This window comes from Taudactylus pleione, unplaced genomic scaffold (assembly GCF_031769625.1).
Source record: "Taudactylus pleione unplaced genomic scaffold, aTauple2 ptg000391l, whole genome shotgun sequence".
Taxonomy (NCBI): Eukaryota; Metazoa; Chordata; class Amphibia; order Anura; family Myobatrachidae; genus Taudactylus; species Taudactylus pleione.
The window spans coordinates 7350027-7376674 of NW_028284792.1; the positions used below are offsets into that span (position 1 = coordinate 7350027).

Here is a 26648-nt window from a genome sequence, read left to right on the forward strand (position 1 = left end):
CAAATCGTGCAGTAATTGTTTCTAACGATGTACGATGCGCGCTCCCGCTGGTCGTTTGATTGTCTCCTCCATCGACTGAACATGCAGGTCAATTTCACTTGATTGCTTACAAATCGTTTACACATCGTTTACACATCGTTCACACTGAACGATCAAACGATGAACCACTATCTGCCCACTATAGCTGAAAGCTCTCAATCACAGATTAAAACAACATAGTTTATTGTTATATCTTTTGCAAATCGTTTGCAATTTGTTCAGAGTGGAAGATCATATTTCAAGGGAAACTTCAAGGGAAAATCGTTAAGAGGTTGGACAGGAATAAAATCGTCTAGTGGATGCCCCCCGGATGTAGATGATGTTATGGAGGACTGATTGGAATCATGATGATATGGCAGATTGATGGGAGACATGGATTATACGTATTTATATGAAGGGGAAAGGATATGGGGCAAGTGTATTACACATGTGGTCCCCCAGCTGTTGTGGAACTACATATCCCAGCATACCTTGCTACAGTTTTGCTCATTAGGGCAAGGTAAAATTTGCAGGGCATGCTGGGATATGTAGTTCCACAACAGATTTGGATGATGACAGTGATGATATGGAGGATTGATGGGGGATTTATGAGTGGGTGTGGTGACATGTCAGTAAAATAATAAAGAAGAAATGTTAGCTAGGTGAGCATCTAGCTATAGTAATTTAGGGCAATATAATATGACGGCTGCAATGCCACATCGTTCCCTTGCCTGGCCACCACTTTTTCACAATGCATATTGCACATACAAAACCTGTGCTGCCTGAAGCTTAGCTTGCACACCAATACTGTTCAAATCATTGTATGCACTGCTATGGCAGAGGTACACAAAGCCCAGGGTATTCAGGTACATGTCCCTGAGCTGTGGGGCCTAAGTAAGAAAATAAAAAGGTGTTGTTTTTTTTTTAACTACAGCTGGCATGAGTATGCATTGCTAGTTTTATTGCTTTTTTATACCATTTTATTTAAAAAATTGCATACAAAAAGTATATCTGCATTGCAATGAAAGAACAATAAAAGTTAAACAAAAGTCATTGTGTGTTATTATTGTGATACCTTTCATTTTATACCTAACTTCCATTAGACATATTGCAATAAAACAAATTTCAACTGAGGAAATCAGCTAATAATTATCTAGCATATTTGTGCTAATGTTATTTCCTACTAATAAAATTATTATATCTAATCAAGATTGTGTTTATTCAACACTGATCATGGGTTACTAATCTGTCTTTTACATTATATAAAGTAGGAGGTTATATTTTGTAATATAATAGCTATTTGTGAGATGGTGGAACTAACTGCTATCAATCGCTAGTCTCCTGAAAGCATATATCACAAGGTGTTTTTTTCACAAACTACTTATATATATCCTATTAGTCATTGCTTAGTTAATTATTGGTCACTTTTCTGTCTTGTCCATCCATTTTGTCATTGGTTTAGAAATAAAAGATAAAGGTGAAGAGAGATTCAAAGCCATCTTTCCTGAAGTTAGATAAAGGCTTATATGATTATTCAGCTATCCACCTATGCAGTGTTATGTGGAAAACATCACTTCACTTTAACCACTGAGGCTGCTTAACTTCTTATCTAGATTTTTTTTTCTGGAGTATCAGAGAATACCTTGGCAGATACAGTTTAACAGCTGTAGAGACAAAGGGGTATTTTTCCTAAAGTGCAGGTGTTTAGAAGTGGAGATGTTGCCCATAGCAACCAATCAGATTCTACTTATTTATCTAGTACCTTCTAGAAGATAATAGCTTGAATCTGATTGGTTGCTATGGGCAATATCTCCACTTCTAAACACCAACACTTTAGTAAATATACCCCTTACACTAGATATTCCTGAGTTGACACATTTTCCTTGTCAGTATATTAACTTACTATTACTATATATGTAGTATTATACAGAAAACCGCATTATACAGGAAACATCTGTTCACCTCCTGTCAGACTCCTTGAGCAGTTTCATAGTGATCATATCAGATTCTCTCATCTTTTTCTCCATCATCATCATCTCATCCTTACTCTTCAGTGCCGCCATCTCCAGACGCTGCCGCTCTTGTCTGGCCTCTACTGCATCCTGGGCTAGAAGCTTTGCTTCATCCTCTGCAATCTGAACCTTTTCTGCCATCAACTCAGCTGTTTCATTAGACCGGAGCTACAAACCATAACAAACAACACAGTATTGTGAGGCTACGTATATTTTTTTATGTAAATTAATCTTTGTGCCCAAAATTCTCTTACATATTCATTTAGCTTTCCCTTATGCAGACCAATGCAAAAGGCTGAACAAACTGTTAGAATTTAGATATATCCCAAATGCTTTTGGAGGGATGGTCTCTTTATTGGACTTTTAGATATAGGGTTTAGATCTCTACATCCATTGACCTCCAAAGTGTTCTTTTGTTTAATGTTTTTCTAATAGTATCCACTACAGATATTATCAAGTATTTAATTATCTGCTTTTAGCTATATATCATCATATGTGTTTCATACAAAAGTGTCTCTTGAGAAACGTTAACAAATATACAGTATGAAAATGATAACAGCAGTCTACAATACTCTAAAGATTGCTCTGCTACTCTATACTAAGGGTCATTCTGATCCAGAAGAAGCTAGTGTTGTTTTGTTGTGCTGCTATTGATAATACAGTACATGTCCACATGTCTGAAACCACTAATGGACTTTTAAACCGTCTATTACTAAGTGGCAATATTCTGTGGGCTGAAGCTGAGTTAGGTAAATGCCCATTTGCATAGCAAAAAATGTGCACATTTGTACTGCATGTTCACAAAAAAGGCGTATAGCCGTATATCCATGTGTGTATACAGCTCTAACACTTGGGGCCATATTCAATTAGGTGCGAATAGCCCGGGCTTTTGCCAAACTTTTCGCACCACATTGGAGGTTTGACAGGGGATAAAGTATCGGGCGCGTGCCCGCGTATCCCCGTATTCAATAAAGAAGCTGCGGAACCGGGACCTAGCGGAAAGGTAAGTGGCGAAATGTCCTGTCAATTTTCGGGAATTCATCCTGGAACCCCCCTAAAGATGTCCTGACATGGGGGATAACTATGGGTACCCCGATTTTGCCTGCTGAAGGTAATCAGGGTTTTTTAATAGCCGCGGCAGGTGCATAAATGCGCCTGTGAAGAATAGCACTTATCTTTTTATTTTACTTTTTTTTTTAAAACTATGCCCATCAAATTTGGGGTACATGAAAATGGGTGTAAGCATATTTTTAACTCCCTAAATCCATTTTTTTAAATTCTTCAAAATTGCACCTGCCGCTACTAGCCGCATTCTGAAAACACCTGCCGCATATATGGGAACCCCCCTCAATCAATATCGCTAGTTTAAAACTTTGTTCCCCAAAATTATAGTACATTTTTTGGGGTGTCCTGAGGACTTAAAAAAAAAAACCATTTTTTACACAGATTACTTTTAAGGGGCTGCAGGCTATTTATTTTAAGCCTGCACCCTTAAACCCCAATTCTGCACTTTTTTCGCCATGTATTACATGGAAAAAAGTTATACCCGTTTTTTTAATAAAGACTTTTTGCACCGGCAAAAAGTCTTTGAAAGTGAATATACGGGGATAAGTGAATAAAATGACGTCATCGGCGATAAATTATCGCCGATAACGGACTTTTCACCACTAATTGAATATGGCCCTTGGAGATGCAGAATGGGGTAGAGGCTGAGCAGTGGCGTGAATTCATCCCAGATGCCCGGAGGCAAGTTAGAATTTGGTGCACAGCCGCTGGCAGTGTAATATAGCATACAGATACACCCGCAGTCGCACACAGAATATAGGCATGCCGTATATCATTTTAATCAGCAGAAGTTTCTCGTGCATCCTATTTGCATTGCTGTGCAAGTAAGACGCATTTGAATGGAAATATTTGCATGTCACACTGACATAATCTGAGGAGCAGCGACACCAATGAGTAGGGACAGGCTATAGATAGATGGTGGCGGCAGCTGATGGTCTGACACAGAGCCCTCCACTAGTGTATGGAGGCTTCTCAGGTGCTAGGAAGAGGAGCCATGTATTGGGATGCCGTGACGGTACACTCCAGGTACATAGTTACAGTCCTAAGTGGGGTGAATATATTGTGGACAATGGAGGAGGTGTCCCTTCAGTGCTGGAGCCCGGTGGCAGGTGCCTCTATTGTCTCCCATAGTTCTGCCCCTGAGGATGAGTATAGGAAAGTTGTGCAATTGCGGATTGAAGCAGAGATGGTGCAAATACACACTGATAGGGATGGTGGTAATACTAGCCAGAAGCTTCTGATTGATGTTTTCTTCATTATCAGGCATATAGTAGTTAATTTTGTGGGGGATTTTTTTTTATTTATTTTTTTTTGCAACATTTAGTTGTGCATGAGAAAGAAAATTATCTGTGGTATTATATAATTTTTTTTATTTAAATCAATACAATATAAGTATTATTCAACCGTGTGTCACTGCACTTCAATAATGGAGCTATTTTTTCATACAGATGCTGATGGAGCTGTGGGTCTGATTCAGAGCTGCTCGTAAGCGGTCACTCGTTCGCTCTGAGCGATGTTCGCACAACTGTGCATGCGTATGGGTTATAATGCGCATGTGCAAACCAGTCATTGCGGTCGGAAATCATGCGCTCGCAAAGCAGCGAGGGGCTGCTAATGTGATTGACAGAATGTACCGTTTGTAGGTGGTAACAGGGGAAGGTGCTTGAAAATGGGGGAGTGGAGATCCGAACGCAGGCATGCCTAACGGTCAAAAGGGCGTTTAATGGGAGTGCATAATTAGTAAAGCAGCGTCATCGACCACGTCACTTGGTTGTCTTTTAGCCTGAACTGCTCGCAGTGATAGCGGTAAGAAAAAGCTACCACAAGCACTGCGAGCAGTTCAGATGCCTTTCGATGTACCCGATCAATCTAATAAATACCGGAGATGACGTGTGCTGCGAACGGCAAAGGGGCGTCTTTACAAAATAGCGAGCGCATTTTTCGTTCGCTCACTCAGACATAGAGGCGTCAACAAACCGCAAAGAGCGAGCGCTCAATTTAAATAGCTGGCCCCTTTTTTGGAACGACCGTCCGCAAATAGCGTCTGGCTCTGAATCAGGCTCTGTGTTCAAAGTACTACATAAAGAACTATGGTGCTCTGATGCAGAGAGACTCCTGTTGGTATACCCCAATGTAATATACAGTCAGGTGCATAAATATTGGGACATTGACAGAATTTTCATATTTTGGGCTCTATTCACCACCACAATGGCTTTGAAATGAAACAAACAAGATGTGCTTTAACTGCAGACTTTTAATTTGAGGGTAATTACATCCAAATCAGGTGAACGGTGTAGGAATTACAACGGTTTCTATATGTGCCTCCCACTTTTTAAGGGGCCAAAAGTAATGGGACTATCAACTCAAAAGCTATTTCATGGACAGGTGTGGGCTATTCCCTCGTTATTTCATTATCAATTAAGCAGGTAAAAGGTCTGGAGTTGATTCTAGGTGTGACATTTGCATTTGGAATCAGTTGCTGTCGATTCTCAATATGAGATCCAAAGAGCTGTCACTATCAGTGAAGCAAGCCATCATTAGGCTGAAAAATCAAAACAAACCCATCAGAGAGATAGCAAAAACATTAGGTGTGGCCTAATCAACTGTTTGGAACATTCTTAAAAAGAAAGCATGCACCGGAGAGATCAGCAACACCAAAAGACCCGGAAGACCACAGAAAACAACAGTGGTGGATGACAGAAGAATTATTTCCCTGGTGAAGAAAAACCCCTTCACAACAGTTGGCCAAATCAAGAACACTCTCCAGGAGGTAGGTATATATGTGTCAAAGTCAACAATCAAGAGAAGACTTCACAAGAGTGAATATAGACGGTTCACCACAAGATGTAAACCATTGGTGAGCCTCAAAAACAGGAAGACCAGATTAGAGTTTGCCAAACAACATCTAAAAAAGCCATTACAGTTCTGGAACAACATCCTATGGACAGATGAGACAAAGATCAACTTGTACCAGAGTGATGGGAAGAGAAGAGTATGGAGAAGGAAAGGAACTGCTCATGATCCAAAACATATCACCTCTTCAGTGAAGCATGGTGGTGGTAGTGTCATAGGGTGGGCATGTATGGCTGCCAATGGAACTGGTTCCCTTGTATTTATTGATTATGTGACTGCTGACAAAAGCAGCAGAATGAATTCTGAAGTGTTTCGGGCAATATTATATGCTCATATTCAGTCAAATGCTTCAGAACTCATTGGACAGCGCTTCACAGTGCAGATGGACAATGACCCGAAGCATACTGCAAAAGCAACCAAAGAGTTTTTTAAGGCTAAAAAGTGGAATGTTATGCAATGGCCAAGTCAATCCCCTGACCATCCGATTGAGCATGCATTTCACTTGATGAAGACAAAACTGAAGGGAAAATGCCACAAGAACAAGCAGAAACTGAAGACATTTGCAGTAGAGGCCTGGCAAAGCATCACCAGGGATGAAACCCAGCGTCTGGTGATGTCTATGCGTTCCAGACTTCAGGCTGTAATTGCCTGCAAAGGATTTGCAATAAAGTATTAAAAAGTAAAAGTTAGATTTAGGATTGTTTAGTTTGTCCCATTACTTTTGGCCCCTTAAAAAGTGGGAGGCATATATACAAACCGTTGTAATTCCTACACCGTTCACCTGATTTGGATGTAATTACCCTCAAATTAAATCTGAAAGTCTGCATTTAAAGCACATCTTGTTTGTTTCATTTCAAAGCCATTGTGGTGGTGAATAAAGGCCAAAATATGAAAATTCTGTCAATGTCCCAATATTTATGCACCTGACTGTAATCACCTCTGACATCGTATACAAAAATGGTTGAAAATATTGCACAGAATAAAAGCATTCTATTCTACTACTGCAAAAATGTAAGTAGAATACCAAAGGGGAGCTCCCCAGAACACTTGCATTTTGCTTCATAAACCCTTAAGATATTTACAATTTTATTTGAAGAATGGGCTGAGATACAATAAAGATATTGGTCCTGATTCAGAGATGGGCGCAAGTCCGACCGTGACTTCGATACGATACGTAGCTGATTTACAAAAAAATTAATCAGCTGGCATCTTGTGCACTGAAACTCCCACCTGTGGCGTCTGATAGCCACCACTCACGTAAAAAAAAGTGGAAATGTCTCAAACATCAGTTGCAAAATGATCTTCTGATTAAGACTGTGCTGTCTCAGACAAAGCGGCTCTACATCGGGGCTTCTGCAGCAGCAAACTAATTTGCAGAGGTTTTACTAGAGCACGTTCTGAAAACGGTCCTGATACGCCTGCATTTTTCTGAGGGTATGATAAAGATTATATGAGTTTGCCTACACTTTTGTTAATTGTAATTGTTTTTGTTTGTAATTGTTCTACTGCGCCATATATAGACCTTTCTTCTTTTTTGTGCCTACACTTTTGTCCTGTGACCATAGTGGTTTGTCTAAGCAGTTTGTTTGTCTAGGGTTTCCAATGATACCTAATGTAAAACAAGTTTTGGTGAGAGACATTATATTTCTAATTTTCCAAATGGAACTTAAACAGAAAGTCTCTTATGACACCAACGTTTTTGAATCCAACACAATGATCAGGAATGAACGTCATAACAATGTAAACACATCTAGAAACCTGTAAGGAAAGTCTGACCCACATTATGTCGCTTTAGAAGTAAACCCACTCCCAACAATGCAAGGAAGTAATCCATTCATGCTACATCGGCTAGGAGAGCACTGGATTGCAGTGGATTTGCACACTTACGAGAGCCTCATTGGCTTGTCTTGCTTCATCCTCCAGCTGGAATAGTCTTCTCTCTAGCTCCTCTTTAGCTCTCTCTGCCTCTTCTCTGAGCTGTTTCTCTATCACCAGTCTGTCATGTTCTTTCTAATAAACTAGAGTCTGTTAATGTTTTCATACATTGCATTACAAATTTATCCTTTATACTCCATCCCAACAGCATAACAGCATGTTTATACAACAACACTGATGGTGACTTACAGTATATTTCCTGTGTAACTGAAAGTGTAAATATATTTCCCCACCACCATATTAGGGGCAGCAGGGTCCGGACTGACTTCAAAATACTAAGGTGCCAATATAGAATAAAGAAGATTGATCAATCTGCACCCTGAGTTATACCAATGCTTCAACCTCGGAGTCATACCATAAGATATTAAACCCTGACCGCCACCGGTATTTATTATACATATTTTTTATCAGTAGGAAACTAGACACAAGGTAATAAACACATATAGAAGTTTAAGAAATGTTATCATAACTTCATATATTAATAGTGAACAATGTCCACAAAATAAATTGCTCAGCTTGAAAAATTGAGTACAGCCATAGAAAGTTATTCTTGCAATTGTATACTCCATCAAGGAAGCAATCTTAGCTTTATATAGAGAGATGGTATACAGAGTTATCTTGAAAAGTTGACCCCTCTGGCAGTGGTATAAGTGTGCATCTGGGCAGATGAAAGTAATATTACTTTAGCACTCCGGTGTTGTATATTAACAAACAACCTCTCTGGTGCAGCACTGTGATTAATCCGGAATGAGATCTCCAAATGTCCTTGTAAACACTCCCATAAACACCCTGTATGTTTGCACACAAAGTTGGTGATTTAAGTATAGTTAGGAATACAATTCTGCTGAATGGAAACTCCTGTCGGTTAGTGAAATAAAAGAAATAGAATAGTGCGCTCCACTGATGGGATATAAGATATACTTATATTCTTTCTTCAGTTATAAGAGTCTTCTTTATATGTCCATCCAAACACTCTCTCCGTACATATGAAGGGAGAAACAGAAGAAACAGAATAGCTGATAGTGTAGTATGTATAAAACTATATTGTCCATACACTATTATATAGGGTCTAAATGATCCAATCCAAAAAATAATGGGATGCATGTCAGTCTATTGTATCGGGTCACCCACGTGTGAAGGCATATAGTAGGATGCTCACAATATTGCTTACATCTGTCAATATTCACCATACATATAATGGTATCTTTAAGCTTCTTATTCCTTGGTGTTTAAATGAATAGCCATCTTTATCCATAAACACCACGTGACATTCGTACTCTTTTGACGTACTTACATGTGTGCTTCCACATTTGTTGTAGTGGATCCTCATATAACAGTTTCTTTAACAGACTTCTTGGTAAGAATATTTGACGTTTTATTGTAAATCCAAAAAATATTTTTAAAACATACTGTTTTGCATATCCATACAAGCAGCAACAGTGTACATTACTGATTGAAACACCACTGGGAAAAACAAACAAAAACAAAAAATGAAAAATAAAAACCCAGGTATTCTTACCCAAGTGGTGAAGTAATGACTCACTGACCAGGTAGTATGTAGATATGCTAGCACCACACCAACGCGTTTCGACTAGTAGTCTTTGTCAAGGTAGTGGTGTCTGTTTCAAACTGCCTCCTATTTATACTGCATATGGTCCCACCCCTTCTCCTGGATGGGATTATTCCAAAATACAATCTATATAGAACAAAACATATCTAAACACCTATCCATATACACTCTGTTCTTAAAGCTGAATATACATCCCAAGTTATTTAATTTATATATATATATATATATATATATATATCAAATCAGTAAAAAACGGTCCACATACACTTCCGGTTTCGGGATGTCATTTTTACAGCCAATCCCGCTCCACCGCAGTTTACCCGCACTAGGAGGTAAAACTTTTAGCCTCTAGTGTCAAAGAAACCTTCTGATCTGCGTGCCAGTGTGAAGCCGGAAGCGAGGCTGACGGGATGTTCAGCTTCAATTGCGCGGTTGACTTCCGGTTTGCGTTCCACAAGCAAGGTCGGAAATGGGGACATATGTGTGTCATATGGACAGAAGTGGGGCTCCGTTCTACATTCTCCGGACTTGATCAAAGTTCAACTCAATAATCATTAAATAAATATATAAAACATTAAAATACATAATTGCATATGGATATATAAATCCTAAATATAAAAACCTATCTAAAAAGGGAAAAAAGGTCCAGATAAAATATAATCACTTAAAACTTGATGTTATGGACATTATCCTCTGTGATCATGATTGAATTTAATAAGATACCTTATAGGAACCATTTGATCTCAAATTCTGCGTTTAGTCCATGTGGCATTAGAGTTTTTGAGTCATGAATAAACTTCATTTCACTTTAGGCTAATGCTGTGCTGGTGTTCTTTTTATGCCAGCTTCCTACGACTTTTTTTAATACCGATCACCTGTTTAATGGAATCTATAGAACATGCATGTATTGCTTTGAAGTGGTTTGATAGATGTTGCTTCTCAAACCCATTTTTTATATTCCTGCATGTTCTGCCCATCTCTCTCGAAGGGTACGCGATGTTTTCCCTATATATTGTACATTGCAACTGCACTCTATTAAGTATATGCAATTTTTACTGTTGCAAGTCATAAAGTCTTTGATTTTAAGTTTCAACCCATTCGATTTTGAGGTGAATTCTTCCAGTTTCCTTGGGGTGTTTTGGTGTATCTTACACATAGGACAATCTCCACATCTTTGGAAACCTGTGGTTTTAATGCGACTTATTCTCTTCTCTGGAATGGCACTTTCACCAAGCGATTTTTTAGGTTGTCGGCACGTCTATTGACAAAACTCGGTTTATCGGGGACTATCTCCTTAAGAATGGGATCCTTAGTCAGAATGTGAATCTTTTCGAATTCCCTATATTGGCCATTGAAATTAGTGATGAATAGAATGTTTTGTTTCATATCCACTTTCTATTTTTCCTTATATATGAGTAGGTTTTTTCTATCCACGTCCATCATTTCTTAATTTTTTTTATCTAAAACATATCTAAACACCTATCCATATACACTGTGTTCCTAAAGCTGAATATACATCCCAAGTTATTTAATTTATATATATATATATATATATATATATATATATCAAATCAGTAAAAAAACAGTCCACATACACTTCCGGTTTCGGGATGTAATTTTTACAGCCAATCCCACTCCACCGCAGTTTACCCGCACTAGGAGGTAAAACTTTTAGCCTCTAGTGTCAAAGAAACCTTCTGATCTGCGTGCCAATGTGAAGCCGGAAGCAAGGCTGACAGGATGTTCAGCTTCAATTGCGTGGTTGACTTCCAGTTTGTGTTCCACAAGCAAAGTTGGAAATGGGGATATATGTGTGTCATATGGACAGAAGTGGGGCTCCGTTCTACATTCTCCGGACTTGATCAAAGTTCAACTCAATAATCATTAAATAAATATATAAAACATTAAAATACATAATTGTATATGGATATATAAATTCTAAATATAAAAACCTATCTAAAAAGGGAAAAAAAGTCCAGATAAAATATAATCACTTAAAACTTGATGTTATGGACATCATCCTCTGTGATCATGATTGAATTTAATAAGATACCTTATAGGAACCATTTGATCTCAAATTCTGCGTTTAGTCCATGTGGCATTAGAGTTTTTGCGTCATGAATAAACTTCATTTCACTTTGGGCTAATGCTGTGCTGGTGTTCATTTTATGCCAGCTTCCTACAACTTTTTTAATACCGATCACCTGTTTAATGGAATCTATAGAACATGCATGTATTGCTTTGAAGTGGTTTGATAGATGTTGGCTTCTCAAACCCATTTTTTATATTCCTGGCATGTTCTGCCCATCTCTCTCGAAGGGTACGTGATGTTTTCCCTATATATTGTACATTGCAACTGCACTCTATTAAGTATATGCAATTTTTACTGTTGCAAGTCATAAAGTCTTTGATTTTAAGTTTCAACCCATTCGATTTTGAGGTGATTTCTTCCACTTTCCTAGGGGTGTTTTTGTGTATCTTACACATAGGACAATCTCCACATCTTTGGAAACCTGTGGTTTTAATGCGACTTATTCTCTTCTCTGGAATGGCACTTTCACCAAGCGATTTTTTAGGTTGTCGGCACGTCTATTGACAAAACTCGGTTTATCGGGGACTATCTCCTTAAGAATGGGATCCTTAGTCAGAATGTGAATCTTTTCGAATTCCTTATATTGACCATTGAACTTAGTGATGAATAGAATGTTTTGTTTCATATCCACTTTCTTTTTTTCCTTATATATGAGTAGGTTTTTTCTATCCACGTCCATCATTTCTTCAATTTTTTTATCTATAATCGTATTCTCCTATCCCTTTTCTAAGAAATTATCCTTCATGTCCTTAGCCTGTTTTTCAAAGACCTCAAGTTCAGAACAATTTCTCCTTACTCTTTGAATTTAGCTTTTAGGAATGCTTTTTAACCACACTGGGTGATGGTTACTTGAAATGGGTATATATAATTATTATTATCTGTTGGTTTAATATAATTTTTCATTTCTATTTGGTCTCCATTGGTGTATATACATAAATCTAAGAAATTGACCTTCTTTTGGGTCATATCATATGTTAAGACTATATTATATGTGTTAGTATTCAGTATGTCACAAAATTTATGTAAATCAGTCTCACTTCCATGCCAAACAAATAAAACATCTATGTAATGCATCCATTTCTTTATACATTTCTGATATATGTTATTATCCCAGATGTGTCTTTCTTCCCACAGGCTCATGAACATATTGGCATATGTTGGGGCAAATCTAGTGCCCATTACCATTCCTTTGATTTGACTTGTTGATAAAATCTATCCTTAAACAAAAAAAATTGATTTTTAATATCAAATTAATGGCTTCGTTCAGGAAGAATTTTAGTTATTTCCATTCCTCCTTTTTCCTGTCGGTTAGTGTTAGTCATTTCTAGTGGTAGCAACATCAGCAAGACCCCAACATATTGAGAGAAATAAAAAAAAACAATGTTTTATTCCTTACAGATGCTATCAATCATATGTGTGCGGTTTGCTTTACATTCAGCTCATACAGTACATGTTATGTCTAGCTTTATGCTGATAGTAGGTAGTGGCAGTGGCATAAATTCATCCCAGATGCCCGGAGGCAAGTTATAATTTGGTGCCACCCCCTGTCACAGCCACTGACACTGTAATGTAGCAATTTGCATGCAGACAGGCTATAGAGAGACTAAGGCAGCAGCTGATGGTCTGACATGGAGCTCTCCACTAGTGCATGGTGGCTTCTCAGGTGCCAGGAAGTGGTGCCATGTACTGGGCGGCCGTACCGGTACACTCTGGGTACATAGTTACAGCCATAAGTGGGGTGAATATGTTGTGGACAATGGAGGAAGTGCCCCTTAAGAGCTGGAGCCTGGCGGCAGGCGCCTGCATTGTCTCCCATAGTTCTGCCCCTGGGTAGTAGGATCTTTGTAGAATCTAACATGTATGTTTGGAGCACATATGATATAAGGCAGGCTGCATGACTTACAATATACAGCATATCTAGCTTAGAAAGTTAGGATGCATATGAATTTTAAAGCAAGTCTCAGTGACAATATGATATAGTATTGCAGGATAAGTGAACCATTGTAAATGTACCTTTTTCCTGGCTTTTTCTTCCTTGGCTTGTGCTTTTATCTGCTGCATCTCAAGTGAGTCCACCTTTCTTTTTGTCAGGAATAAATTATGGTTTCCAATACACAAGTGCAAAATCTAGTGATAATGACATGGTATGATTGTAATATACATTGTAATAAGGGCATGTTGGTGAACAGTAACCATTTTTAAAAATACAATTGATTAGTACTCTCATAGAGTAATACTAAAGAAATTACTTAAGCTGCCTACACACTTGCAGATATTTGGAACGATTGAACAATAACAATATCGTTATCGGTCAATCATTCACACTATCGGCCAGTGTGTATGCAATAAATGACCAGCGATGAGCCCTGGTCATTTACGATATCCATAGTTGGCTGTACAAGTAGCCCAATCTGGAGATATCGTGAGCGTGGCATGGTCACTGGTTGGCATCGGCAAGTATGTATAGACTTGCTGATGTCGGCACCCCTGCCGGGCCCGCCGATGACGATATTGATGCATACACACATTGTGTAGTGTATATGCGGCTTTAAACTATTATTTGTTTAAAAGCTTGTAGTTTCTATAAAACTGATATATACAGGTAATGCATTAGCTGTTTGGCTGCATAATATTATTTATTCACAGTTATGTTTATAGTGCTACATATTACGAAGCACTCCTATATATTCCAAACCACTTTTACAGAGAATATTAAGTCATTCACACCAATCCCCTGCTCCAATGGAGCTTACTTACCACATTGACACAGACTAGGGTTAATTTAATTGAAAGCCAATAAATCTGCCAGTATATTTTTGGAGAAGCTAGAGCATCCAAAGAAAACGCACGGAAATACGTAGAGAACATGCAAACTGCCCACTGTGGAATGAAGCAGCTATGCTCTCCACTGTGTTTGGCCACACAGCTTCTGCAGAAGGCACAGACATTCATAACATGCTTGTGCGCAACGTATCTATTGTAGGGTTGTCCATCGATGGGTTAACCATTGATGGTCAATGGTATTTTTCCATTGCAAGGAAAACCATTGATAATTACAGATGCACCTGCTCATGTGCAATAGAGCAAAGAAATGGACTTTCTGCTGTTGGACCTTCCCCGTTGATGGTAAAACCATTGACAATTGCTAGCTGATTCTCTGGAAGTCTATCGGTAGTGGCTTGAGGCAGCATTAGAGCACCTATAAAACAAGGTGTGCTTTTCTCTCTCTTGGCAGGATTGTTTACTCTAAGAATTTTGCAGACCTGGCATTGGGGCCAATTTGAGTATTTGCATACATTGCTATTTATAGAATACGTACGGTTTGTTGACAGTGAATATGTCAACCGACTTCATGTGGACATAACAATGCAAACGTCATGGTGCAAATGTTAGTTAGAGCATTTTAACCGTGTTGGTAGCATCTCTTTAAGCATGATCGTAAAACATCAAATGTAAAGTAACAATGTCAATACGGTTAAAAAGGTTTCAACTAACATTAGTACCATGTCGGCATACTGAGGTCAGCAGTGTTGTGTCCACAATTTGTTAACATATTCACTGTCAACAAACTGACCACATCCATATAATAAAGGCATAGGATAAAACATGAATTGGGATACCGTAGGTTCCCTGCTGGTTTATCATTTATTTGGACATGCACCCTCTTCTCCTGTAGCCAGGGGATTTGGGGAACAGAAAGGCTAAAAACTATGCTGATAAAAGTCCATACTTTGTGAGAAACTGAGCCTATCAATGATAGTGTCAAGTTAACCATTCATTACCTCACAAGGGGCAGGATACAAATGATACAGCAGCACTGTCACAGGAAAAATTAATGTATTTATTTTTTCATCTTGAAATATATAAATATACATAGTACATTGATGTACTCTACTGGTATATGACATAGGGAGCTTGTAAATTATGTGAATTTGTGCTTTGCGTTAACATAATTAGCCAATTTTATCTATGACAATTACTTACCAGTTTATTCACTTTATGGTCTCTAGAATAGAATTTGAAAGCTTCAGCTTTTTTGTCAACTGGAGTAAATTTTAACTGAAATGATAGTAATCATAAATATTATAACAGTGATTTCGTAACAGTTGTTCTGGATTTTATGTAAATTATAATATAGAAATCAAAACTTTCAAAGCGAGAAGTGCATACATGTGATTAGGTTTATTAAGTTGTAAATTATGAATGGTAATGTACATTCCACATTTAGGAAATAAGTTAATGTTATGTACAGTGTATATGCAGTGGTACATTTCTCATTCATACTTCTAAACCATGTCCATCAAAACTGCAGCTGTAAAGAGAAATATAAAATCACCAATTCCAAAATAAAAGTGTATTGTCCTAACATGGCCAATCGCAAATTAATTATTTATACACAATATTCATGCATCGCTTGCAAACATTTATCAGTTTGTTATGATGTTTCTCCTTCTTGTGTAAACCATATCAGTATAATGCTAGTTCCTCAATTACGTTATTTTGCTTTGAATTAAAAATTATATTTTAACTTACTGGAGTATAAATATTTAGGAGTGTGCCCCCACTATAGAGTATCTGTCCCTTCTTCTTGTACATTGTCCCTTATATTCACTCTGAGGAGCAACTCCATTTTTTATACTCTAATAGAGGGACACTGGTCATCAACCTCATCTACAACTTTAACAAACGGTAAAATTCCATTCCTAATATATATACACTCATACGTATCTCCATTTAACTCTTTTAAAATGAGTAAGGGGAAAGCAATTACAAATATTGCTAATCAAATATTTGATCCTGTTAATAGTTCACATAATTATTTATTTTGATTTATCACTCATGTTTTATTTAAAATCTTTTTGTAGTGATTTTATATATAGCTATGCCACTAACCATATTGGCTACTATTTGCCAATGGGAATATAACATTTTTACTATCCAAGTAACATTATATTATTATATTATAATAATATACAGTATATTAACTCACTTTCTTGTAATTGTACGATATATTTCTGATGTCACTCCATTTGAAAGATTCTAATGGCAATATTTTATTATTTTTACTGTAAATATGGATCCCCTTTGCGTTCACACCAAGTAGAATATCAGAGTCATTCTTAGCTTCCTGTAAATGAAAAATAAATTATGTTCAGCATAAATACTAGATGGTATAACCACTGTTTATCCATTACTAGATGTAACATATAAGTTGTCAATGTAATAGAAATTTTATATCAAACGTACATGTAAGGTTATTTTCATATATGGCAGCAGACACCCTTGGGTTAATACCTCATTAGAGTGGAGAGGAAATAGTTCATCACTGTATCAAATCCCCTTACCAGTCTCTCCTCCAAAGTTTGTTTTATAGCTGGCCGCCTATGCATAAACAGCAATGTGGAATGAGTAAAAATTAAAAATAGGAAGCAATTAGGCATATGAAAATTTGTGTCCACTGCCGTTCCCTGATCCAATAAAAATAAAATTACATTTAAGCATGATTTAAATTCTATTTTCCTGTTCCCTCCATGGCAGTGGGCACCATTGGGATCTGGCCAAGCAATTCCAATACAATGTGGAACAGGAAAATATTTGATTATTTATAATAGTCATGCTGCCAAATTCATTCTAAGATAGTGATATATCATCAAGTCTATAAGGATCAATAAAAGTGCTTAACCCCACTGCCAAGCCTATTTTAGTACATTTTGGGCTGGTCACATTGTAATATTAATATCAGTACTTATTTATATACCCACACACATTATAGCTTTATATATATATATATATATATATATATATATATATATATTATATATATATATGATTGAATTTCCCTAAAAAAAGCATTATTATGCTTATTTCTTCTCAAGAGGCAAAGATAAAGTGACAAAAGGTGTTTTTTATTGGATTCGCAAGAATATTAGGAAATATTGTCTGGTGATCTCCAAACAACACCGTATACTATAGAAAGTGTTAAGAAATCCAAAGATGGTGGAATTCTAATACCCAGATCTTCCAAATGATGGCATAAATACACAAAGGGGTCCCTTCATCATGTGGTAGGTTGTCTATTTTTCAAAATGGTATGCCCAGTTGAACTACTATATTATTCCTTCACATTTTGTGTTTCATTCAAACACATAATAATAATAATAATAATAATAATAATAATAATAATAATAATAATAGCATAATTTCTAAGTATGACTTTTATCATCAAAACCTGCATGTAAAATCTTTTTGCTGCTTCAGAAAGGTGGATTAATGTCGAAGCATGAGTATTGAGACATTCAAGGGGTTGCATCTTAAGAAACTGACTAGTGACAAAACTGAGCCATGGATCGAGAAGATTCGGTCCCAAGTTGATTTATATCATCAGGAATTCTTACAGTTTAAGAGAAAAAAATTGGATACTGTTCATTCAAATTACAAAAAACACACTGTATACCGATGGTTGGTTGGTGATAGTGGTGATTTCCGTGGTCGTCGACCACCCAGATCACGGAGATATAGAACGCCCATCCGTGGAACACAATGTGCTATTGATTATGCTATATAGGGGCCGCTGATTATAGGTTATCAGTGTTACCTGCTCTATATATATCTTTTTTAAGTATTATTATAAATGTTAATGTCTATGTATGTCTAATTGGTGTTATTTATGGATTAATCACTTTTCTGTCATTGGTTTGTGTACACTATGAGAGCTCCCTGCTTTTGCGTCTTTAGAATCCCCAACTAGCGTTTATGTAGCCTTATATATACGCTATTGTTATGATATGTATTTCTGGTACCCTAAATTGCCGTGCTTAGAATGATTTAGTACTTTATTTAGATTGTGCTACTGCATACGGTAATCTCCGGAAAGAATTTAAGCTATGACCCGCAAGCGAGAATGGTTACCTAGTTACAGCAGTAGCGCTGATGTAGTTCCGGTTAGCGCACGCACTTGCGGTTGTGATTCACACACGGAAGTGATAATGCGCGGCGTCCGCTGTTCCCGGCTTCTGTATAGTCTGTTGCTGTGGATACAATCTGCCTGCCACTTGTGAGTATGTCTAATGTCCTTCTCTGTATCAGGTGTGCACGGGCCTGATAAGCCAGTAGAATGAAGTGTCACTCGCAGGTGTTTGGTATTTACAATTTCCCTAATGATTAAATGGTGATTATGATTAAATGGTGATTATAGATGCTTTATAAGGGAGCTCTGGTGGTATTATCAGTATGCCTTTGTCAGCATGCTGGATGGATGTCTGAGGTGACCTGTCTTGATAATGACCCTGAGGGGTCAAAACGTCGACAACAAAGTATGGTGATAAGTACCTTAAACTTTTCTATTAAACTGGACTGATTACATTCTGGACTTTGTGGTGAGTGCCTTCTATGGCTAAATTTGAGCCAACTTTGGATATTTACATGGAGCACCTGTTGTTTTTTTTTAGTTGAGCAGCCTGCCTGTAGCATTACCACTGGATGTGAGTGCGGTAACTACCATTGTGCTATATCTATATATATATATATATATATATATATATATATGTAGGTGTGTGTGTATATATATGTATGTAAATATGTGTATATACCGTATATGTAATTGTATATGTGTATATATGTAAATATACAGTATTTATATACATATAGAAGAAGGCTGAAGTTTTGCCTAGGGTGCCGGGAAACCTTGCCCTGGCTCTGCCCTGACTACAGAAGCATATCCATGTCTTGGACTGTAAAGTTGTATACACACCTATACAATCTTTCTTTCAAATTCAACCTGTTCTTGTGATATCGCAAGTGTGTGTATGCATCTTCCATCATGTTTTGTTGGATGAAAATTGGACGAATCGAAGGATCGCATCTTATGTGCCGTTAAATATTTATCCGACTCGACAGGGCCGTATCGGTACTGTGTGTATGCGCCTTTGACCATTCTTCTGACTGTTCTTGTGATTCTACACCAGCAGCAGCGCCACCTCTGTGAGTGGTACACTAATCTTCTTTCAATATTTTGGCAGTCGGCGAATGCAGGTTGCAAGTACGATTGAATAGATATGTACGTGTGTATTGGTACTATGGACGGAACTTCCGTTCGAAACATCACATCAAAAGAGTGATCAAAGGTGTGTACACAGCTTAACTATGGCAAATTCTTTCATGAAGGTTCTCTTGCTTCAACTCTTCCTTGTGGCATCTATGGAAATTATTTTGGACCTCATTCAGAGTCGGTCGTAAGCGGCTGCTCGGTCGTACGCATCCGATGTTTCCAAACCACGCATGCGTACGGTTAGTTGTGCGCATGTGCGTACGAGACCTCGCGATCCAAATGCTGTCGATCGTAGGCTTACTAGCAGGAAGTGGCTTCCGAGAGTTGATTGACATGAAAGGCCGTTTGTGGGTGTTGACGGGGGTGGTGGTCTAAAAACGCAGGCGTTCCTCAGAGCTTTCAGGGCGTTTCAGGGGCGTACATAAATTTACTGTGAAGACCGGCATAGAAGGCCGGAAGTAGTAAAACGTCACTCTGCAGGCACGTTAGAGGCCTGGCTGATCGTACAGCTTAAGGTTGGGTACGTGCTCTCTCAAGCACCAGAGTACAATCGTTACTATCGAATGTGACTGATGTTAGGATTGATGTTTCTATTTTGTGCCACACAATGCAAGCAGCTAATAATCGATTGTTGAAGCTAATAACGCTGCTAATTGGCTTGTAATTGATTCAGTTGCGTTAGCATTAGCGAATAATAAGAATAAATAAATTTCATGGGGATGGCTTATTATATGCATTTTTTTGTAAATTTTTTATGTCATTTGCACACAACACAAGCGGCCGTAACCAGCAGAAGAAAATTAACATATAGCGACTGACAATGATTGACTCGATTGCTAGCTGCTATCACTCGTTAGCTAGAGGAGGTGCTTTGTTCATGTATGGGCGTCACTTTGGTTGCGATAGCCCGGCCGTGCGATTGTTTTTGTTTCTGATTCTCAATTGTTAGGTGTACGACCGAGCGGCCGCTTATGACCGACTCTGAATGAGGTCTTTTGTCTCTTCCTACTCATTATTTTCGGTAATACAATGTATTTTGCCACCTCACTCTGCTTAGGAAAGTGCCATTGACCTCATGCCCCAAATCTTGAACTATATATGCCAAGTGTCCATTCCCAAACCCATTTTAAACAAAACCTTGAAAGAGGTTTATTAAAAAAGAAAATCTTCTCCTGTTACTATGACCTTTTTCTCAGACCCAACATGATTCTCTTCATTTGTTATCTGAACTATTAGATTTACAAGGGGCTCATAATTTAATCCAGATAAAGGAAGGGGAATGAGTGTAAAACAGCCTTTAATAATCAGAATGGGATTTATGAATACCCTGTCATGCCCTTTAGATTCTTTAACGTGTATGCATTATTTAGGAATTTTTTTTCTTTATCACCTCTAGTAACACATCGCCCATATTCCTTTCAACCCTTCTTCAGTTACATAAAGTATCCTTGTGTCTCCTTTTCTGAAATAATTCATCCTGCAGAGAAAAACTATGCCATGATTTGGAGATTAGTAGTTTCCGGCTGTAAAACTAATTTTAGAAAGTGAACGGATTTGTTAGCTGGAGCAATACTTCCAGTCACTATTTCTATCGGCTACAGTACAACACCTAAACCCACAACAAGCAGCATGGGCACTTTAGAGTTTTAGAAAATGTCAGTCTGTCATGGTCACCTGATAAGAGTCCATCATATTTAATGTACAAGTTCTTTATCTAATTATTTGTTATAAGCACTCTATAAAAAATATTGCATAACATTATCTAAATGACTGTGTAATCAGCAGTCACTCACATGATAAACAATAAGTTTCAAGATTTCAAATGGAAGACTTTGGAAGTTCCAAAACGACACATAATTGCAGCTACATGCCCAAGTGAACAGATGGTTTAAGCTTGTTTTAAATATTTGGAGAGAAGAAAGTGACAAAATATTTCATAACCTGTGTGTCCTGGTAATAGCATGGATTTTTTGAGAACACTATTTTGGATGTAGCACGGAGAAGTACACATCAGCCTTGACTTGGAATCGGTATTTAATGCCGGCGGCTTCATAGCCGCCAGATAACATGCCGACAGTGGAACCCCGACGGACCTAATTCCAGACTGGGGCTGGTAAGTAACCTATCCCTCCCCTCTCCCTCCCCTAAGCCTAGCCCTCCTTTAGTGGTGCCTAACCCTTACCTCCCCCTTTTAGTACCTAACCACCCCCTCCCCACACCCTAAACCTAACCCTCCCGGGGGGTGCCTAACCCTAAGTCCCCCCAGGGATCCCTAACCCTCCCCGCGCGGCTAAACACTAAGACACCCAGCTTACCTTCGTTCGGCATGCCGCTGTCGGTATTTTGCAGTGGGGCTAATGATAAGCATCGGGATTTCGATGCCTATCTTTAGTCCCCTGTCAGGATAGCGCCCACCGGTAGCCTGACTGCATCCCGACTTGTTCAATGTTGTATGGTAGAGGTGAGCAAGTACCTCCTCTCATGACAGATGACATTTATTTGACAGAGGTGACTTTGTGACGTAGTACTCCCACTCTAAGATGGCAAACACATATAAAAGAAATGCATATAAATGAAACTCTTACATTCCCTAAATGAAAAATTGAAAGGTGGAGCTTCTATGGGACAAGGGGGAAATTTATCAGGTCTTGGGGAGAGATAAAGTACCACCCTATAAGCTTCTGTAATTTTACAGGCTGTGCTAGAAAAATGACAGAAGCAGATTAGATTTTATTAGCAACGTTTCCACTTTATCTCTCTCCACAGGGCCGAAACTAGGATTTTTGTCACTCAGGGTAAAACAGGAATTTGGCGACCCTCCCCCCCCTTCAACACAAAAAACAAAGAATGCATTCCCGAAAAGGGTGTGTGGCTTCGTGACAGTAATGCCCCTTACATATTATGCCACACAGTAATGCCCTTGCACATTATACCACACAGTATAATGCTGCTTGCACATTATACCACACAGTAATGCCCCTTGCACATTATCCCACATAGTAATGTCCCTTACACATTATGGCACACAGTAATGCCCCTTACATATTATGCCACACAGTAATGTCCCTTATAGCACATTATGCCCCTCCCCCTCCATCAGCCTCTCACCCTGCCCCTCTAGCAGCCTCTTACCCTTCCTTCAGCCGCTCCAGCAGCCTCTTTCCTTGCCCCATGGTGTGGCTGTATCAGTAGGTGTTGATTTGGAGTAGCAGTGGCAGGCAGCCATCCGTAGCCCTTGAGACATACAGTGCCGCAGTCACTCTAATGTGGCGCCGGTCGCAAGCCAATCAGAGCTCACAGACCGGCAGCCACTGCTGATAGGCTGCCGGTCCATGAGCTCCTATTAGCTCGCGAACGGCGCTACCTTAGAATGACTGCAGCGCTGTGTCACTCTCTTAAGGGCTGCTGTGGACAGCTCCAAATCAACACCTGCATCCATCCGGACCCCCTGTCTCCTCAGCACCCCCATCAAGTACGGAACCCAGTGCATGTGCACCCCTAGCCCCCCCTAGTTGCATCCCTGCTCTCCAAGATTTGATAAATCTCCCCCTAAGAGAGAAATGGGCATCCCAGAAGGAACTACACATGTCCTTTCCTTGACAAGGTATATAATGCTCCTGGATTTGGTATTGTTTTCACCTAGTACTGTATATCTCCTTCAATTTATACTGTGGTAGGCTCTATAAAATGGGTTCTAGCAAGTCGATGCATTTCCATGCTATAATCAGGGCAGACTGTATACACTTTCATTTGTCAGTTTAGACTATATTAATAAATAAGTAGTCACTCACTGATATTGGAAAGTAGTTCATGCCATACATGTCCAAGTCTTGTGCAATTATTAAGTAATTCATCTCTGCGTCGTCCCTATAGGAATATAAACCATGTGGAAAATAAATCAATGTTTAATGGTTTATGGTGCAACTCATAAATTATATATCCAATCGGAGGAGCTCTTTCTTCACTCTCTGTCTGCTCTGTTAGAGAAGCTTCTCATTCCTAACATGGCAACCTGCTGGCTGCTTGGGAGTAAAAGAAAGCAAGAGGGGTTATTTAGTTAAACAAAAGCACTCCTGTACTTTCATTTCTACTATTCAACTACATTAATATACAGTGTGTATATATATATATATATATTTATTATTGTCAGTCACTGAATTTACTTATTCTTGAAGTTCCTATAGGAGCATTGGCTTTACAAATGTTAATTACATTTTTAATTGGACCAAGGTCTGAAGAGAAGAAGGTGTAACTCACAAGAACATTTAGTATTTAGAACCCTGCATGCTGCTATACAGGATATCTAACCTGATATCACAGCATGTATGGTACAAAAAAAGATGAGGTTGTAATTCTTTGGCTCCTCATTTAACATTTTAGAACATGTAGTAAGAAAACAAATTGGTCAATGCATTTAGTTATCGTCTGACAGCATTAACTGGTCCCAGTGACATTGACAACCCACACAGACCCAGCTGCTTAGTCACCTAGATATGTGGCCAAATTAGACTCTGGTGTGGATTACACTTGAGCTTGGATAAGCGAAAAATATTGCTATGTGTTTTTCTGTAATTGTGATTTCATAATTTTGAACGAATATCTTTTTTCTTCTCATTTTTCTACCAACTCACTTTAGGTTTGAAAAACTGCACTCTGCATTACACACAGCACAGACCAAGAAAATACCTTGGTAAACTAGGATAAATTATTGTAGAGACATTGCAAGATAAGATTTATTCCTAAAACCCAGAAGAACAAGAAATATTTAGAATCTTTACAGATGACATCCAAATGGGAGTTTATAGATGTTTAAAAACATAACACTATGCATAGTATACTTTGTTTAGTGGTAGTTATGTACATAGGGAAAATATTTTGGTAGAGTATAATTGGCAGAGTATAATGGTAAACATCACAGAGCAAGTTCCTTAATTTTGTCAAATGCCACCTCACATTTTTTATAAACTATATGGTATGTAACACAGCCTGGCATGGCCCCAAAGCGGGGTCTTCGCCCCAGCTACCTGAACCGGCTGTGTTACGTCACTGCCCAACATGCCATTTCTGGTCACTTCTGGCATTTCTGAAGACCTGCGCTTGCACTACTGCTGCTTGCCTGGCGTTTTAGCTCCTGTCAGTTTCCACTGCGGAGCATAGGTGCAGTCATCTTGGATTTGTCCACATGACTATTATCTGCCAACCGGATTCCAGCAGCTGTGCTCACATGACCTGCTTGTCCAATAGGCGTTGGACCACCCTATTGAAACTATTTCAAAAATCTAGCTCATTTTCATAACAATACTCTTCTCCATGTGAATAGTATCCTGACTGCAGTGGCTGCCAGCTCTGTTCCAGTATCTGCATTTGACTCAGCTTCCAGTATCTTGCACTTACAAAGTGCACCTGCATCTGACTCAGCCTCCAGTATCCTGCACTTAAAAAGTTCTTCTGCATTTGACTCCGCTTACAGTGTCTTGCGTTTTAGTGCATACTAACTTTAGCACCAACTACCTGCGTATAAGTGCTTCCTCCACAGATTTAGTTCACATTCATCCCAAGCATCTACCATCTGGGCTGTTTTGCACTTCACACCCATTCCAGCAGGTGTCCTTCTACATGCTGGTGCATCCATCTATCAGTGCTGTTCAGCACTCCAGTATCATCATCTCCTGCAGACTGATACCAGTACTATAAGCAGTTCACTGTGGTCATCGACTACCTGTCTCTGTACACTACAATTCTGAGTACAGTATCATCAAGAGACTATACCTGTCGTGCTTCCAGCACTCTTTCCAGTATTGTTCTAAAGACTTTATTATATCTGTTAATTCAAGCACCCATTCATACCCTCAAGTTGAGGTCTGGTGAGTAGGAGCATTATTAAGGCCTCAAGCTTCCACCACTCTCTCACATACAAAGCTAACCCGAGGGTCCTAATCCAAATCTGCAAAACCCCAGTGATGTCACAGGTACAAATTGTTTAACTTATTTTGTTAGCAAGATTTAGCCAATATTTCTTCATTTTTGTGATGCCCAACAACTTTAAACCCCCACCTCCTAAAAATGCCAGTGCTATATATGAACATATCCAAGTTCAAAATGAGTACTTCCAGTAACAGACAGCAATTCTCCTGCATAAGAAATGGGCGTAAATATTCAAATTATAGGGATTGCCTAGAGATATATGCAGACAGCAAAAATAGGAGTGAAAGCATATTTTATTTCCTTGTCCATTCAGAACATTTTGTTAACATACCTATCCATTCCTCTGTGCCCGGCATGCCATGCTGTTATTTTCTCCTGCCACATGTCAGAAGTCAGCTGATATTGCTGCAGGACCTAAGAAATACATGTGTAAAATATGTTTATACACTGTCTTGTATAATATTGTATCTCATAATCTAGCTCATAGGAACTGAAAGCTGTCAAATAGACAATTTTTGAAAATTATATACAATATATTTTTTATATGACTTTTATGGCTGGGTCATATTATTTTATATAAAACCCACAACAATATCAGGCGCTACCAAATATAAAACTAGTGGTTGTTGTTATTACATACTATCTGATTATCTGCTGCCCCTACAAAAGGAGTCTGAAAACTCCCCTAAATGAACAAATATTTGTTAACTTTTTTGGAATACAATATTATCCCCATGTTGTATATATTCTTTTTTTTTAAGCAGCAAAAGCTGGGTACACACTATAAAATATATATATACAATATAACATTCCGATGGGGATCGGAACGATATATATTGTGCATATCATATAGTGTGTATGCCCAATCATGCGTGCACCATGGTGGTTCATCACATAATTCCATCTGCTGTGCTGCACAGCAGCCAGGATGATACAAGCAGCATGTAACGATACATCACGGGCTGTACTCTAGATCATGTAGTGTGTATACATTGCGCGTGATATATCCTTACATTGCGTTGTTCCATTGCTGAGTAAACACACTGTATAGTGTGTACCCAGCTTTAGCTGATAATAGCCTTCTCAGTATTCATGCTACTTTGGAAAAATCAAGAGGAAGAGAAGCCAAAG

The 26648-nt window shown here is 38.5% G+C and overlaps 1 protein-coding gene across 9 annotated transcripts in view; it reads right to left on the reverse strand.

Annotated features, from left to right (window-relative positions):
* Positions 1 to 26648, reverse strand: part of LOC148507552 (merlin-like) — a 170513-nt gene that overhangs the window by 16699 nt on the left and 127166 nt on the right. For all 9 annotated transcript variants that reach the window (XR_015869701.1, XM_088445924.1, XM_088445925.1 and 6 more), the window contains 7 exons: positions 25849 to 25931; positions 23384 to 23459; positions 16536 to 16673; positions 15530 to 15604; positions 13559 to 13672; positions 7836 to 7958; positions 1981 to 2198 (listed from right to left, as the gene is read on the reverse strand). Coding sequence is in view for 8 of the 9 variants with exons in the window: in XM_088445924.1 (XP_088302050.1) it covers positions 1981 to 2198; positions 7836 to 7958; positions 13559 to 13672; positions 15530 to 15604; positions 16536 to 16673; positions 23384 to 23459; positions 25849 to 25931 (827 nt within the window). In the remaining variant the exon portion in view is untranslated. The remainder of the gene's footprint in view (positions 1 to 1980; positions 2199 to 7835; positions 7959 to 13558; positions 13673 to 15529; positions 15605 to 16535; positions 16674 to 23383; positions 23460 to 25848; positions 25932 to 26648) is intronic.